The sequence below is a fragment of the Saccoglossus kowalevskii genome, chromosome 18 (assembly GCF_978046115.1).
Source record: "Saccoglossus kowalevskii chromosome 18, keSacKowa6.1, whole genome shotgun sequence".
In the NCBI taxonomy this organism is placed as follows: Eukaryota; Metazoa; Hemichordata; class Enteropneusta; family Harrimaniidae; genus Saccoglossus; species Saccoglossus kowalevskii.
The window spans coordinates 33,863,100-33,880,538 of record NC_140658.1 but is presented as its reverse complement, the minus strand read 5'-3'; the positions used below and the strand labels follow the sequence as shown (position 1 = coordinate 33,880,538).

General features: G+C 41.9%; 1 protein-coding gene across 1 annotated transcript in view; it reads right to left on the bottom strand.

Moving 5' to 3' along the window:
* The window catches only part of LOC102804847 (uncharacterized), a 179,915-nt gene that overhangs the window by 50,563 nt on the left and 111,913 nt on the right, over positions 1-17,439 (bottom strand). The window contains exons 60-65 of the mRNA XM_085493076.1: positions 16,973-17,289; positions 8,045-8,131; positions 7,672-7,933; positions 7,384-7,538; positions 5,430-5,587; positions 822-931 (exon numbers count right to left, since the gene is read on the bottom strand). Coding sequence (XP_085349202.1) covers positions 822-931; positions 5,430-5,587; positions 7,384-7,538; positions 7,672-7,933; positions 8,045-8,131; positions 16,973-17,289 — 1,089 coding nt within the window. The remainder of the gene's footprint in view (positions 1-821; positions 932-5,429; positions 5,588-7,383; positions 7,539-7,671; positions 7,934-8,044; positions 8,132-16,972; positions 17,290-17,439) is intronic.

Below are 17,439 nucleotides of genomic sequence, written 5' to 3'. Positions count from 1 at the left end.
TTTCAACCAAAACCTAATCAGGTCTGCGCATTGTCCCAGAGCATCTAAGTACCAAATTTCAATGAAACCTGAATAATAGTACAGAGAAACAAGGAAAACAATTGAGAATGCTTAACATTCGTTAATCAATATGCAAATTAGGTAATTAATATGCACAGATTTCAACCAAAAGCTAATCAGGTCCGAGTATTATTCAAGAGCATCTATGTACAAAGTTTCATTAAAATCTGTTTGATAGCACATGAGAAACAAAAGAAAATGCTTAGCATCGGTTGATTAATAAGCAAATTAGATATTAATATGCACAGATTTCAACCAAAAACTAATCAGTTCTGAGCATTGTCCCAGAGCACCTATGTACCAAGTTTCAATAAAATATGATGATTGGTTCTTGAGATATGTGTGGAACACACACAGAGACACACACACAGACGAACTAACCTGCAAAGACTCCTATTGTGTGCTTCACACATGAATCAAAAATTTAGTACTGTAAATGCATTAATAAGTCACTGGGTTTTAATTTCGCTATTTTTGCTGATAAGTAAAATCCACTAAATTAAATCTATGTGAACATGTAAAATAACAATAAAACTCATTGTTTCCTCGACAAATTCATGATATTAACACACAATGAACATGCTCAAAACATCAAAATTATAGTGCAATTGAATATCAGTGAAAATAAATGGTTTTATTACAGTAGTTTGAACATAAATTAAATAATGTAAATTAATGCAAATACACTTTGATACATCCATTATTTGGTGAACATATCCATTATTTTCAAAACATATTCCAATGACTATTAAGTGAAATACCTGACTTGAGAGCATCTGGGTCCACTTTGGGTTCTGCTGGGATTGACAATATTCCTAACAAAGGAACCTCTCTCTCTGTTTTTCTGTCATCCACAGCAGTATCAAACCATCTACACAATATAAAAACATAATATTAACTCAAAAATTTACATAAAATTAGTATCATAATGAAAATGAACAAGTCATTGTTAATGACACAGTCCCCGTCCAAAATTTTGTGATCTGACATATCAATTTGATGCTGATGAAGTCATTGAGATTAGATTGAAACCATTAATAGGAGATGGATTTGTAAAAAAATATGATTTAGTGCTTTTCCACAAGAATTGAACATTGGGCAGTCATATTGAATCAAATTACAAAAATAATGTTCATGTATCTATTGGTATACTGTCTTTGTACAAAATTTGAACAGAAATGTTCATTGCATTCATGGAAAAGGAGACCTGGGAATCGTGAAAAACAAAATGGCCACCAGTCAGCCATATTAATTTGAATCAGAGAAAAAAAATGACTTGCAACTATTACCCAATATGTATGATCAGCATACCAACTTTGATCCAAATTGGCCTAGTCATCTCTGAGAAACAGCTCCGGACATGCAAAAATTACGATTTAGCACTTTTACATGAAAATTGGGCATTGGCCGGCCAATACTGAATCGAATCACAAAAATAATGTTGGTGCGCATGTATCCTTGGTATACTATCCTTGTACAAAATTTAAAGAGAAACGTTCATTGCATTCAAGAGAAAGTAGTAGGGTACCATGAAAAACAAGATGGTCGCCAGTCGGCCATATTTGTTCGAATCACGAAAAAAAAAAATGACGCGCACCTACAACCTAATATGTATGAGAGGTATCAGAAATAGTAAATTTTACATCCAAAATGGCTGCCAGTCGGCCATTTTTGCTCCGATCATAAAGTAACTTGACGTGCATATATGTAAGACATTATGTTTTGTCTTCATGTGAAGTTTGAATGAAATCCGTCAATGGGTATCCGAGATATAGCTCCGGATGGACGGACGGACGTACAGACGTACGGACGGAATCAGCCCAAATTAATAGTCCCCATTTTGGGACTTTGTCTGAACGGGAACTAATAATAATATCCATTCAGTGTTTGTAGTATATATATTGAAGATAATATTTGGTAATCGTAGTCCTAAATAACTATTAAAAATAGCTAGACGTTTCGAGCAATGGCTCTTTATCGATAGCATAGAAGCAAGTGTGATAACGTACAGGTAGAACATAGGAACGTAGGAACGCGCATGAACTATAAGTTAGAATCACAAAAAATTCCACAATAGAACAAATAACGCGCCTTAGGTAGTGAGCTCAACAAATGAGTTGAACTGTTTGTTAATACCATGGGGTTCTTTAGTTCCAAGGCGGAATATAGTTTCCTCCTCGACACGCCTGAGCTGATTTTCGTTGCCATTGACAACACATACACCAGAAATAGACATATCTGTAATATTATGTCCACTAGAATTAAAATGAAGTGAAACCGGATAATAACGATTTGTCTGTCTAGTTTGCCGTAGATGCTCAGCAAACCGATCACCCAGTCGACGAACTGTAGAACCAATATAAAGTTTCCCGCATCTAATACATGAAATGCAATATACAACATTCATAGTGATACAACTGAACGGATATTTGACCTCAACATCTCCCTTGGGACCAAATATACGATTAGTGTCTGTAATAAAAGGACAAGTATTACACCTAGGACGATTACATGGGACAGAACCATATTTCTCAGGGTCTCACCTTTCACCCGTATGCACCAATAACCTCCTTAAATTAGTGTCACGGCGCCAGGCAGTAGTAGGCATTAGTGGAAACGTAGAACTTGTCTCCTCACTGGTCTGTAAAATGTGAAAATGTTTGTACATGATGTTTTTAATCCTGACATTTAAAGGATGGTACGTAAGTGCCAAAATTACACGATCCTGATTGTCACGGGAAACCGTAGAACCAATACAATCAGTTCTTGACATTGACACAACCTTGGCCAATGCTTTCCCAGTGACATTACGAGGATAACCCCGTTTTCTGAAATAATCACATAAAATCCTCGCCTGGTTACGGAAATCAGTATCATCGCTGCAAATACGATGTACCCGGAGTAACTGCGAGTAAGGTATGGAGTCCTTCATTCTAGTAGGATGTGATGATTCATACTGTAAATAACAATGTGAATCAGTAGGTTTTGTGTAGATAGATGTAGAAATGCGATCACCATCTACCTTAGTAGAAATATCGAGAAATGGTAGTGTTATTTCTGATATCTCATGTGTGTATTGTATGGCGGGATTAAAGTTCTTCACAAAGTCAATGAACTGTAATAACTCATCCCGACTGCCAGACATGGCACCAAATCCATCATCAATGTACCTGACATAAAATTCAGGTTTAGTGCCTTGAAAGGACGAAAAAATTAACTCCTCTTGATATGACATGAATAAACATGCATAGCTCGGACCAAAACAACTGCCCATAGCCACACCTCGTTTCTGTATATAATGTTTACCATTAAAAGAAAAGCAATTCCCGTTCAAAACTAATTCCGCTAAGCGCACCAACACAAACGTAGGAGGATCCTTAACTGTCCTTTTATTCAGAAAATGCTGTAAAGCCAACAGTCCATCAGTGTGCGGGATAGATGTATAAAGGGATTTTACATCCATAGAAAACAAAAATCTGGGTATATCCGGTGTGAAACGAAATAACTCTAGTTTCCTAAGTGCATCATTTGTATCCTGAACATACGTAGGCTGTGACGCAACAATAGGTCTCAACATTGAATCCAAGTATCGAGCTATGTGCTCAGTCGGACAATTACATGCTGAGACAATGGGTCTACCAGGGTTGTTTACCTTGTGAATCTTAGGTAATAGATAAAAGACTGATGTCCGTGGTCTGCGCACTATAAGATTTTTGGCCTCTATCGGCAAATCACCTTTAGCAATATAGCCATTAACCACATCACCTATTTCCCGTTGTATTTCATTCGTGAGATCCACATCAAGTGCCCGGTAGGAGTCTGTATCCGATAACTGCCTCTCTGCCTCAACCAGATACAAATCTCTACGCCAAACTACCACTGCTCCACCCTTGTCAGCTGGCTTAATAACAATCTCATCACGTCGTGACTTAAGAGAATTAAGAGCGTCACGTTCCTGACGAGTTATATTGCTATTTTGCCATTTCTGATTATTAAACTTAATAGTATGTATTTCTCGTCTACACACACTTATATAATGATCCAGAGTATCATTACGACCAGGTGGTGGTGTCCAATAGGACACAAAGACTTTTATTCTACTAAGGTAGATGGTGATCGCATTTCTACATCTATCTACACAAAACCTACTGATTCACATTGTTATTTACAGTATGAATCATCACATCCTACTAGAATGAAGGACTCCATACCTTACTCGCAGTTACTCCGGGTACGTCGTATTTGCAGCGATGATACTGATTTCCGTAACCAGGCGAGGATTTTATGTGATTATTTCAGAAAACGGGGTTATCCTCGTAATGTCACTGGGAAAGCATTGGCCAAGGTTGTGTCAATGTCAAGAACTGATTGTATTGGTTCTACGGTTTCCCGTGACAATCAGGATCGTGTAATTTTGGCACTTACGTACCATCCTTTAAATGTCAGGATTAAAAACATCATGTACAAACATTTTCACATTTTACAGACCAGTGAGGAGACAAGTTCTACGTTTCCACTAATGCCTACTACTGCCTGGCGCCGTGACACTAATTTAAGGAGGTTATTGGTGCATACGGGTGAAAGGGGAGACCCTGAGAAATATGGTTCTGTCCCATGTAATCGTCCTAGGTGTAATACTTGTCCTTTTATTACAGACACTAATCGTATATTTGGTCCCAAGGGAGATGTTGAGGTCAAATATCTGTTCAGTTGTATCACTATGAATGTTGTATATTGCATTTCATGTATTAGATGCGGGAAACTTTATATTGGTTCTACAGTTCGTCGACTGGGTGATCGGTTTGCTGAGCATCTACGGCAAACTAGACAGACAAATCGTTATTATCCGGTTTCACTTCATTTTAATTCTAGTGGACATAATATTACAGATATGTCTATTTCTGTTGTATGTGTTGTCAATGGCAACGAAAATCAGCTCAGGCGTGTCGAGGAGGAAACTATATTCCGCCTTGGAACTAAAGAACCCCATGGTATTAACAAACAGTTCAACTCATTTGTTGAGCTCACTACCTAAGGCGCGTTATTTGTTCTATTGTGGAATTTTTTGTGATTCTAACTTATAGTTCATGCGCGTTCTTACGTTCCTATGTTCTACCTGTACGTTATCACACTTGCTTCTATGCTATCGATAAAGAGCCATTGCTCGAAACGTCTAGCTATTTTTAATAGTTATTTAGGACTACGATTACCAAATATTATCTTCAATATATCATACTTATCAGTCCGAGCAGCGTTTATTTATTTATAAACTACTATTACAGTGTTTGTAGTGACTCATTTTCAGAGTTCATCAACTATATAACAGCTGACAGGATCAGGTGACATAATTGAACAAAAAAAAATCCAACCTGTTACATGGCAAGTAGTACATAATGTTAGAATCCTTGGTTTCTTTGATGGTAATTTTATCTAGGTACCATCCAGCACCGTAGCCTTCCTCACTGTGACCAATGATAACACGTACTGGCTTAGAGATGTCGACAGCTTCAATGTAGAAAATGTCAATCTGAAAAAAAAAAAATAAAAAAAAAAAATAAAAAAAAAAAATTATTCATACCGTGTGGTACAATGTATATATGTCTATACTGCAGTGGGTGATTATATTACAATTAAAAATTATTTATCTACAAAGCAGTAAAATTTGAGTATCTAAATGTTATCTGTCAGCATGTAATTTAACGGACTCATAGTTAGTGCAAATTCAAGATGTACAGCTCATCTTACAACATTCTAGCAAAATTATGTTGTTATTTCATGCATTGTGCCAAAGTCAATACAATGGCATGTTGCTTTTTTATACTGTATATTGAGTACCAGTAGAGTTAATTTGCACAATACCCATAATGCATTGTGTCAAAGTCAATACAATGGCATATGACTTTTTCATACTGTATATTGAGTACCAGTAGTTAATTTGCACAATACCCATAATGCATTGTGTCAAAGTCAATACAATGGCATGTGGCTTTTTCATACTGTATATTGAGTACCAGTAGTTAATTTGCACAATACCCATAATGCATTGTGTCAAAGTCAATACAATGCCATGTGGTTTTTCATACTGTATATTGAGTACCAGTAGAGTTAATTTGCACAATACCCATAATGCATTGTGTCAAAGTCAATACAATGGCATATGACTTTTTCATACTGTATATTGAGTACCAGTAGAGTTAATTTGCACAATACCCATAATGCATTGTGTCAAAGTCAATACAATGGCATGTGGCTTTTTCATACTGTATATTGAGTACCAGTAGAGTTAATTTGCACAATACCCATAATGCATTGTGTCAAAGTCAATACAATGGCATGTGGCTTTTTCATACTGTATATTGAGTACCAGTAGTTAATTTGCACAATACCCATAATGCATTGTGTCAAAGTCAATACAATGCCATGTGGTTTTTCATACTGTATATTGAGTACAAGTAGAGTTAATTTGCACAATACCCATAATGCATTGTGTCAAAGTCAATACAATGGCATGTGGCTTTTTCATACTGTATATTGAGTACCAGTAGTTAATTTGCACAATACCCATAATGCATTGTGTCAAAGTCAATACAATGCCATGTGGTTTTTCATACTGTATATTGAGTACCAGTAGAGTTAATTTGCACAATACCCATAATGCATTGTGTAAAAGTCAATACAATGGCATATGACTTTTTCATACTGTATATTGAGTACCAGTAGAGTTAATTTGCACAATACCCATAATGCATTGTGTCAAAGTCAATACAATGGCATGTGGCTTTTTCATACTGTATATTGAGTACCAGTAGAGTTAATTTGCACAATACCCATAATGCATTGTGTCAAAGTCAATACAATGGCATGTGGCTTTTTCATACTGTATATTGAGTACCAGTAGTTAATTTGCACAATACCCATAATGCATTGTGTCAAAGTCAATACAATGCCATGTGGTTTTTCATACTGTATATTGAGTACAAGTAGAGTTAATTTGCACAATACCCATAATGCATTGTGTCAAAGTCAATACAATGGCATGTGGCTTTTTCATACTGTATATTGAGTACCAGTAGAGTTAATTTGCACAATACCCACAATGCATTGTGTCAAAGTCAATACAATGGCATGTGGCTTTTTCATACTGTATATTGAGTACCAGTAGAGTTAATTTGCACAATACCCATAATGCATTGTGTCAAAGTCAATACAATGGCATGTGGCTTTTTCATACTATATATTGAGTACCAGTAGAGTTAATTTGCACAATACCCATAATGCATTTTATCTGTTACCCATCATTTACAACTGGAGCAATTACATTACCTGGTCTCTCTGAAATTTTGTCTTGTGTTTTTGAGATTTCCTGAGTTGTCTTCTTCCAGTGTCACCTTTCTCACCATAAAGTGTCATGTAGATCTCAGTATCTGTGCTAGCAGCACCTTTATCACCGGTATGGACACCTACTTCATACATGTATACTGTGACAAAAACATTGTACTTTTATATTGTTGAAACTGAACTGAGACAACTAATCAGCAAATGAGACATGCAAAAATCACATTCAGACATAATCATTAACATAAAGTCAAGCCTGTCCATTTTTAAACTCACCAGGAGGGGGTGGAATATCAGGTCTAATGGCTGGTAATTCCACCAAAACATCAGGTTCTATTTTATTATCTTCATCTCCTTCATCCTGCACATTTTTGTCAAGATTATTACCATTGGATTTATCACTTTTCATCTCATCCCTTCTTTCTGATGACATTTCTTCATCACCCTCCTTATCAGGTATTAGATCTTCAGGGTGCCTCAACCAACGATTTGCAAAAAAGTGGAATTCTTGGTTTGTGTCTTTGTCTTTCATTTTAACCTGACAAAAAAAAAATCATCTTTTTAATCTTTGGAAGATTAGTTTTCTGCCAAAGTGTTGGTACACATACTTCAATGGGACGCCTTTATAACTTTTTTTATTTGTGGTTACCTTCTCTAAGTACCAAGATGGATCTTCACCACTGTTGTCATGGTAAACCCTTATTTTGTAAAGTGGTCCAATTTCCCCAACATCAATCTACAATAGAGCAGAGAAGATTAATACATAACAATAATTACAAATTACGTTCTGAACCACAATAAAACAAAAATTAATAGTGGTTATTCTTGATGACATTTAAAAACATAACATTAGCAAGCATTAACAATCGCTGTAGTCATGTGTAAGTGTCTACCAAAGAGCTATTAAATGCATTATCTTTATGCCAATTTTAATGCAGTATGACTTGGAAGTGCATAGACTGATAAAATTTGGTAATATAATCACTCAATATGACTATCATGGATACCATAAAACACCATAGCGGGAGGGTGTATCATTACACAGATAACAGCATAATAAGGAAAGATGGACTAAAAAAGTAAGAAAGATCACAGCATAGGGATGGGATCAATCATAGCCTCAGGTGAGGAGATCACTGCATAGAGTGGAGAGGTCACTGCATAGAGTGGAGAGATCCCTGCATAGAGTGGAGAGATCACTGCATAGAGTGGAGAGATCACTGCATAGAGTGGAGAGATCACTGCATAGAGTGGAGAGATCACTGCATAGAGTGGAGAGATCACTGCATAGAGTGGAGAGATCACTGAATAGAGTGGAGAGATCACTGCATAGAGTGGAGAGATCACTGCATAGAGTGGAGAGGTCACAGCATAGAGTGGAGAGATCACTGCATAGAGTGGAGAGATCACTGCATAGAGTGGAGAGATCACTGCATAGAGTGGAGAGATCACTGCATAGAGTGGAGAGATCACTGCATAGAGTGGAGAGATCACTGCATAGAGTGGAGAGATCACTGCATAGAGTGGAGAGATCACTGCATAGAGTGGAGAGATCACAGCATAGAGTGGAGAGATCACTGCATAGAGTGGAGAGATCACTGAATAGAGTGGAGAGATCACTGCATAGAGTGGAGAGATCACTGCATAGAGTGGAGAGATCACTGCATAGAGTGGAGAGATCACTGAATAGAGTGGAGAGATCACTGCATAGAGTGGAGAGATCACTGCATAGAGTGGAGAGATCACTGCATAGAGTGGAGAGATCACTGCATAGAGTGGAGAGATCACTGCATAGAGTGGAGAGATCACTGCATAGAGTGGAGAGGTCACTGCATAGAGTGGAGAGGTCACAGCATAGAGTGGAGAGATCACTGCATAGAGTGGAGAGATCACAGCATAGAGTGGAGAGGTCACTGCATAGAGTGGAGAGATCACTGCATAGAGTGGAGAGATCACTGCATAGAGTGGAGAGATCACTGCATAGAGTGGAGAGATCGCTGCATAGAGTGGAGAGATCACTGCATAGAGTGGAGAGATCACAGCATAGAGTGGAGAGATCACTGCATAGAGTGGAGAGATCACTGAATAGAGTGGAGAGATCACTGCATAGAGTGGAGAGATCACTGCATAGAGTGGAGAGATCACTGAATAGAGTGGAGAGATCACTGAATAGAGTGGAGAGATCACTGCATAGAGTGGAGAGATCACTGCATAGAGTGGAGAGATCACTGAATAGAGTGGAGAGATCACTGAATAGAGTGGAGAGATCACTGCATAGAGTGGAGAGATCACTGCATAGAGTGGAGAGATCACTGCATAGAGTGGAGAGATCACTGCATAGAGTGGAGAGATCACTGCATAGAGTGGAGAGATCACTGAATAGGGTGGAGAGATCACTGCATAGGGTGGAGAGATCCCTGCATAGAGTGGTGAGATCACTGCATAGAGTGGAGAGATCACTGCATAGAGTGGAGAGATCACTGAATAGAGTGGAGAGATCACTGCATAGGGTGGAGAGATCACTGCATAGAGTGGAGAGATCACTGCGAAGGGTGGAGAGATCACTGCATAGAGTGGAGAGGTCACTGCATAGAGTGGAGAGATCACTGCGAAGGGTGGAGAGATCACTGCATAGAGTGGAGAGATCACTGCATAGAGTGGAGAGATCACTGCATAGAGTGGAGAGATCACTGCATAGAGTGGAGAGATCACTGAATAGAGTGGAGAGATCACTGCATAGAGTGGAGAGATCACTGCATAGAGTGGAGAGGTCACAGCATAGAGTGGAGAGATCACTGCATAGAGTGGAGAGATCACTGCATAGAGTGGAGAGATCACTGCATAGAGTGGAGAGATCACTGCATAGAGTGGAGAGATCACTGCATAGAGTGGAGAGATCACTGCATAGAGTGGAGAGATCACTGCATAGAGTGGAGAGATCACTGCATAGAGTGGAGAGATCACAGCATAGAGTGGAGAGATCACTGCATAGAGTGGAGAGATCACTGAATAGAGTGGAGAGATCACTGCATAGAGTGGAGAGATCACTGCATAGAGTGGAGAGATCACTGCATAGAGTGGAGAGATCACTGAATAGAGTGGAGAGATCACTGCATAGAGTGGAGAGATCACTGCATAGAGTGGAGAGATCACTGCATAGAGTGGAGAGATCACTGCATAGAGTGGAGAGATCACTGCATAGAGTGGAGAGATCACTGCATAGAGTGGAGAGGTCACTGCATAGAGTGGAGAGGTCACAGCATAGAGTGAAGAGATCACTGCATAGAGTGGAGAGATCACAGCATAGAGTGGAGAGGTCACTGCATAGAGTGGAGAGATCACTGCATAGAGTGGAGAGATCACTGCATAGAGTGGAGAGATCACTGCATAGAGTGGAGAGATCGCTGCATAGAGTGGAGAGATCACTGCATAGAGTGGAGAGATCACAGCATAGAGTGGAGAGATCACTGCATAGAGTGGAGAGATCACTGAATAGAGTGGAGAGATCACTGCATAGAGTGGAGAGATCACTGCATAGAGTGGAGAGATCACTGAATAGAGTGGAGAGATCACTGAATAGAGTGGAGAGATCACTGCATAGAGTGGAGAGATCACTGCATAGAGTGGAGAGATCACTGAATAGAGTGGAGAGATCACTGAATAGAGTGGAGAGATCACTGCATAGAGTGGAGAGATCACTGCATAGAGTGGAGAGATCACTGCATAGAGTGGAGAGATCACTGCATAGAGTGGAGAGATCACTGCATAGAGTGGAGAGATCACTGAATAGGGTGGAGAGATCACTGCATAGGGTGGAGAGATCCCAGCATAGAGTGGTGAGATCACTGCATAGAGTGGAGAGATCACTGCATAGAGTGGAGAGATCACTGAATAGAGTGGAGAGATCACTGCATAGGGTGGAGAGATCACTGCATAGAGTGGAGAGATCACTGCGAAGGGTGGAGAGATCACTGCATAGAGTGGAGAGGTCACTGCATAGAGTGGAGAGATCACTGCGAAGGGTGGAGAGATCACTGCATAGAGTGGAGAGATCACTGCATAGAGTGGAGAGATCACTGCATAGAGTGGAGAGATCACTGCATAGAGTGGAGAGATCACTGCATAGAGTGGAGAGATCACTGCATAGAGTGGAGAGATCACTGTATAGAGTGGAGAGATCACTGAATAGAGTGAAGAGATCACTGCATAGAGTGGAGAGATCACGGCATAGAGTGGGAAGATCACTGCATAAAGTGGGAAGATCACTGCATAGGGTGAAGAGATCACTGCATAGAGTGGAGAGATCACTGCATAGGGTGGGAAGATCACTGCATAGGGTGGGAAGATCACTGCATAGGGTGGGAAGATCACTGCATAGGGTGGGAAGATCACTGCATAGAGTGGAGAGATCACTGCATAGAGTGGAGAGATCACTGCATAGAGTGGAGAGATCACTGCATAGAGTGGAGAGATCACTGCATAGAGTGGAGAGATCACTGCATAGAGTGGAGAGATCACTGCATAGAGTGGTGAGATCACTGCATAGGGTGGAGAGATCACTGCATAGAGTGGAGAGATCCCTGCATAGAGTGGAGAGATCACTGCATAGGGTGGGAAGATCACTGCATAGAGTGGAGAGATCCCTGCAAAGAGTGGAGAGATCCCTGCAAAGAGTGGAGAGATCCCTGCATAGAGTGGAGAGATCACTGCATAGAGTGGAGAGATCACTGCATAGAGTGGAGAGATCACTGCATAGAGTGGAGAGATCACTGCATAGAGTGGAGAGATCACTGAATAGAGTGGAGAGATCACTGCATAGAGTGGAGAGATCACTGCATAGAGTGGAGAGATCACTGCATAGAGTGGAGAGATCACTGCATAGAGTGGAGAGATCACTGCATAGAGTGGAGAGATCACTGCATAGGGTGGAGAGATCACTGAAAAGGGTGGAGAGATCACTGCATAGAGTGGAGAGATCACTGCATTGAGTGGAGAGATCACTGCATAGAGTGGAGAGATCACTGCATAGAGTGGAGAGATCACTGCATAGAGTGGAGAGATCACTGCATAGAGTGGAGAGATCACTGCATAGAGTGGAGAGATCACTGCATAGAGTGGAGAGATCACTGAATAGAGTGGAGGGATCACTGCATAGAGTGGAGAGATCACTGCATAGAGTGGAGAGATCACTGCATAGAGTGGAGAGATCACTGAATAGAGTGGAGAGATCACTGCATAGAGTGGAGAGATCACTGCATAGAGTGGAGAGATCACTGCATAGAGTGGAGAGATCACTGCATAGAGTGGAGAGATCACTGCATAGAGTGGAGAGATCACTGCATAGAGTGGAGAGGTCACTGCATAGAGTGGAGAGGTCACTGCATAGAGTGGAGAGGTCACAGCATAGAGTGGAGAGATCACTGCATAGAGTGGAGAGGTCACAGCATAGAGTGGAGAGGTCACTGCATAGAGTGGAGAGATCACTGCATAGAGTGGAGAGATCACTGCATAGAGTGGAGAGATCACTGCATAGAGTGGAGAGATCGCTGCATAGAGTTGAGAGATCACTGCATAGAGTGGAGAGATCACAGCATAGAGTGGAGAGATCACTGCATAGAGTGGAGAGATCACTGAATAGAGTGGAGAGATCACTGCATAGAGTGGAGAGATCACTGCATAGAGTGGAGAGATCACTGAATAGAGTGGAGAGATCACTGAATAGAGTGGAGAGATCACTGCATAGAGTGGAGAGATCACTGCATAGAGTGGAGAGATCACTGAATAGAGTGGAGAGATCACTGAATAGAGTGGAGAGATCACTGCATAGAGTGGAGAGATCACTGCATAGAGTGGAGAGATCACTGCATAGAGTGGAGAGATCACTGCATAGAGTGGAGAGATCACTGCATAGAGTGGAGAGATCACTGCATAGAGTGGAGAGATCACTGAATAGGGTGGAGAGATCACTGCATAGGGTGGAGAGATCCCTGCATAGAGTGGTGAGATCACTACATAGAGTGGAGAGATCACTGCATAGAGTGGAGAGATCACTGAATAGAGTGGAGAGATCACTGCATAGGGTGGAGAGATCAGTGCATAGAGTGGAGAGATCACTGCGAAGGGTGGAGAGATCACTGCATAGAGTGGAGAGGTCACTGCATAGAGTGGAGAGATCACTGCGAAGGGTGGAGAGATCACTGCATAGAGTGGAGAGATCACTGCATAGAGTGGAGAGATCACTGCATAGAGTGGAGAGATCACTGCATAGAGTGGAGAGATCACTGCATAGAGTGGAGAGATCACTGCATAGAGTGGAGAGATCACTGTATAGAGTGGAGAGATCACTGAATAGAGTGAAGAGATCACTGCATAGAGTGGAGAGATCACGGCATAGAGTGGGAAGATCACTGCATAGAGTGGGAAGATCACTGCATAGGGTGAAGAGATCACTGCATAGAGTGGAGAGATCACTGCATAGGGTGGGAAGATCACTGCATAGGGTGGGAAGATCACTGCATAGGGTGGGAAGATCACTGCATAGAGTGGAGAGATCACTGCATAGAGTGGAGAGATCACTGCATAGAGTGGAGAGATCACTGCATAGAGTGGAGAGATCACTGCATAGAGTGGAGAGATCACTGCATAGAGTGGAGAGATCACTGCATAGAGTGGAGAGATCACTGCATAGAGTGGTGAGATCACTGCATAGGGTGGAGAGATCACTGCATAGAGTGGAGAGATCCCTGCATAGAGTGGAGAGATCACTGCATAGGGTGGGAAGATCACTGCATAGAGTGGAGAGATCCCTGCAAAGAGTGGAGAGATCCCTGCAAAGAGTGGAGAGATCCCTGCATAGAGTGGAGAGATCACTGCATAGAGTGGAGAGATCACTGCATAGAGTGGAGAGATCACTGCATAGAGTGGAGAGATCACTGCATAGAGTGGAGAGATCACTGAATAGAGTGGAGAGATCACTGCATAGAGTGGAGAGATCACTGCATAGAGTGGAGAGATCACTGCATAGAGTGGAGAGATCACTGCATAGAGTGGAGAGATCACTGCATAGAGTGGAGAGATCACTGCATAGGGTGGAGAGATCACTGAATAGGGTGGAGAGATCACTGCATAGGGTGGAGAGATCACTGCATAGAGTGGTGAGATCACTGCATAGAGTGGAGAGATCACTGCATAGAGTGGAGAGATCACTGCATAGAGTGGAGAGATCACTGCATAGAGTGGAGAGATCACTGCATAGAGTGGAGAGATCACTGCATAGGGTGGAGAGATCACTGAATAGGGTGGAGAGATCACTGCATAGGGTGGAGAGATCACTGCATAGAGTGGTGAGATCACTGCATAGAGTGGAGAGATCACTGCATAGAGTGGAGAGATCACTGAATAGAGTGGAGAGATCACTGCATAGAGTGAAGAGATCACTGCATAGAGTGGAGAGATCACTGCATAGAGTGGAGAGATCACTGCACAGAGTGGAGAGATCACTGCATAGAGTGGAGAGATCACTGCATAGAGTGGAGAGATCACTGCATAGAGTGGAGAGATCACTGCATAGGGTGGAGAGATCACTGAATAGGGTGGAGAGATCACTGCATAGGGTGGAGAGATCACTGCATAGAGTGGAGAGATCACTGCGAAGAGTGGAGAGATCACTGCATAGAGTGGAGAGGTCACTGCATAGAGTGAAGAGATCACTGCATAGAGTGAAGAGATCACTGCATAGAGTGGAGAGATCACTGCATAGAGTGGAGAGATCACTGCACAGAGTGGAGAGATCACTGCATAGAGTGGAGAGATCACTGCATAGAGTGGAGAGATCACTGCATAGAGTGGAGAGATCACTGTATAGAGTGGAGAGATCACTGCATAGGGTGGGAAGATCACTGCATAGGGTGGAGAGATCACTGCATAGAGTGGAGAGATCACTGCATAGAGTGGAGAGATCACTGCATAGAGTGGAGAGATCACTGCATAGGGTGGAGAGATCACTGCATAGAATGGAGAGATCACTGCATAGGGTGGGAAGATCACTGCATAGGGTGGGAAGATCACTGCATAGAGTGGAGAGATCACTGCATAGAGTGGAGAGATCACTGCATAGAGTGGAGAGATCACTGCATAGAGTGGAGAGATCACTGCATAGAGTGGTGAGATCACTGCATAGGGTGGAGAGATCACTGCATAGAGTGGAGAGATCCCTGCATAGAGTGGAGAGATCACTGCATAGGGTGGGAAGATCGCTGCATAGAGTGGAGAGATCCCTGCATAGAGTGGAGAGATCCCTGCATAGAGTGGAGAGATCACTGCATAGAGTGGAGAGATCACTGCATAGAGTGGAGAGATCACTGCATAGAGTGGAGAGATCACTGCATAGAGTGGAGAGATCACTGAATAGAGTGGAGAGATCACTGAATAGAGTGGAGAGATCACTGCATAGGGTGGAGAGATCACTGCATAGAGTGGAGAGATCACTGTATAGAGTGGAGAGATCACTGCATAGGATGGAGAGATCACTGCATAGAGTAGAGAGCTAACTGTATAGAGTGGAGAGATCACTGCATAGGATGGAGAAATCACTGCATAGAGTGGAGAGATCACTGCATAGAGTGGAGAGATCACTGTATAGAGTGGAGAGATCACTGCATAGGATGGAGAGATCACTGCATAGAGTGGAGAGATCACTGCAAAGGGTAGGGAGATCACTGCATAGAGTGGAGAGATCACTGCATAGGGTGGGAAGATCACTGCATAGAGTGGAGAGATCACTGCATAGAGTGGAGAGATCACTGCATAGAGTGGAGAGATCACTGCATAGAGTGGAGAGATCACTGTATAGAGTGGAGAGATCACTGCATAGGATGGAGAGATCACTGCATAGAGTGGAGAGATCACTGCAAAGGGTAGGGAGATCACTGCATAGAGTGGAGAGATCACTGCATAGGGTGGGAAGATCACTGCATAGAGTGGAGAGATCACTGCATAGAGTGGAGAGATCACTGCATAGGGTGGAGAGATCACTGCATAGAGTGGAGAGATCACTGCATAGAGTGGAGAGATCACTGCATAGAGTGGAGAGATCACTGCATAGGATGGAGAGATCACTGCATAGAGTGGAGAGATCACTGCATAGAGTGGAGAGATCACTGCATAGGATGGAGAGATCACTGCATAGAGTGGAGAGATCACTGCATAGAGTAGAGAGATCACTGCATAGAGTGGAGAGATCACTGCATAGAGTGGAGAGATCACTGCATAGAGTGGAGAGATCACTGCATAGAGTGGAGAGATCACTGCATAAGGTGGAGAGATCACTGCAAAGAGTGGAGAGATCACTGCATAGAGTGGAGAGATCACTGCATAGAGTGGAGAGATCACGGCATAGAGTGGAGAGATCACGGCATAGAGTGGAGAGATCACGGCATAGAGTGGAGAGATCACGGCATAAAGTGGAGAGATCACTGCGAAGGGTGGGGAGATCACTGCATAGAGTGGAGAGATCACTGCATAGGATGGAGAGATCACTGCATAGGGTAACAAAATTATTCATATAAATTTTACTCACGTCAAATTCTTCGGTTGAACCAGATTCAAATCTTAGCACTACATCTTTTTTATCCTCTTTGATATTTTCCTGCTTCTTTTCATCTAGTTTATTTTCTTCTTCATCTTGTTCCTTCACACTCTCTCCTTCTTTCAATAGTGGAATAGGATCTGTGCAGCCATTCTGTCCATACACCATCATATAGGTCTTTGCTGTTGTTCCCATTTTATCATCTTTTCCAGTTCTCATCCATACATGCCATTTACCCTGTGAGTTGGATTCTCCATCATCAGGTGGTGTCTCATTTTCTGTCTCAGGAGCTGATACTGGTCTTTCAACTAACAACAACAATTGGGTATTAATGATATGATGCATTATTTCTCAACATCTTCTTTCACTCTAACTACTGCACTGAACAAGAACAAGTATTAGCAAGATGACAACTGTATTTCAAGTTGGCATGGCAAAATGGTAGCAGTAGATAAAGT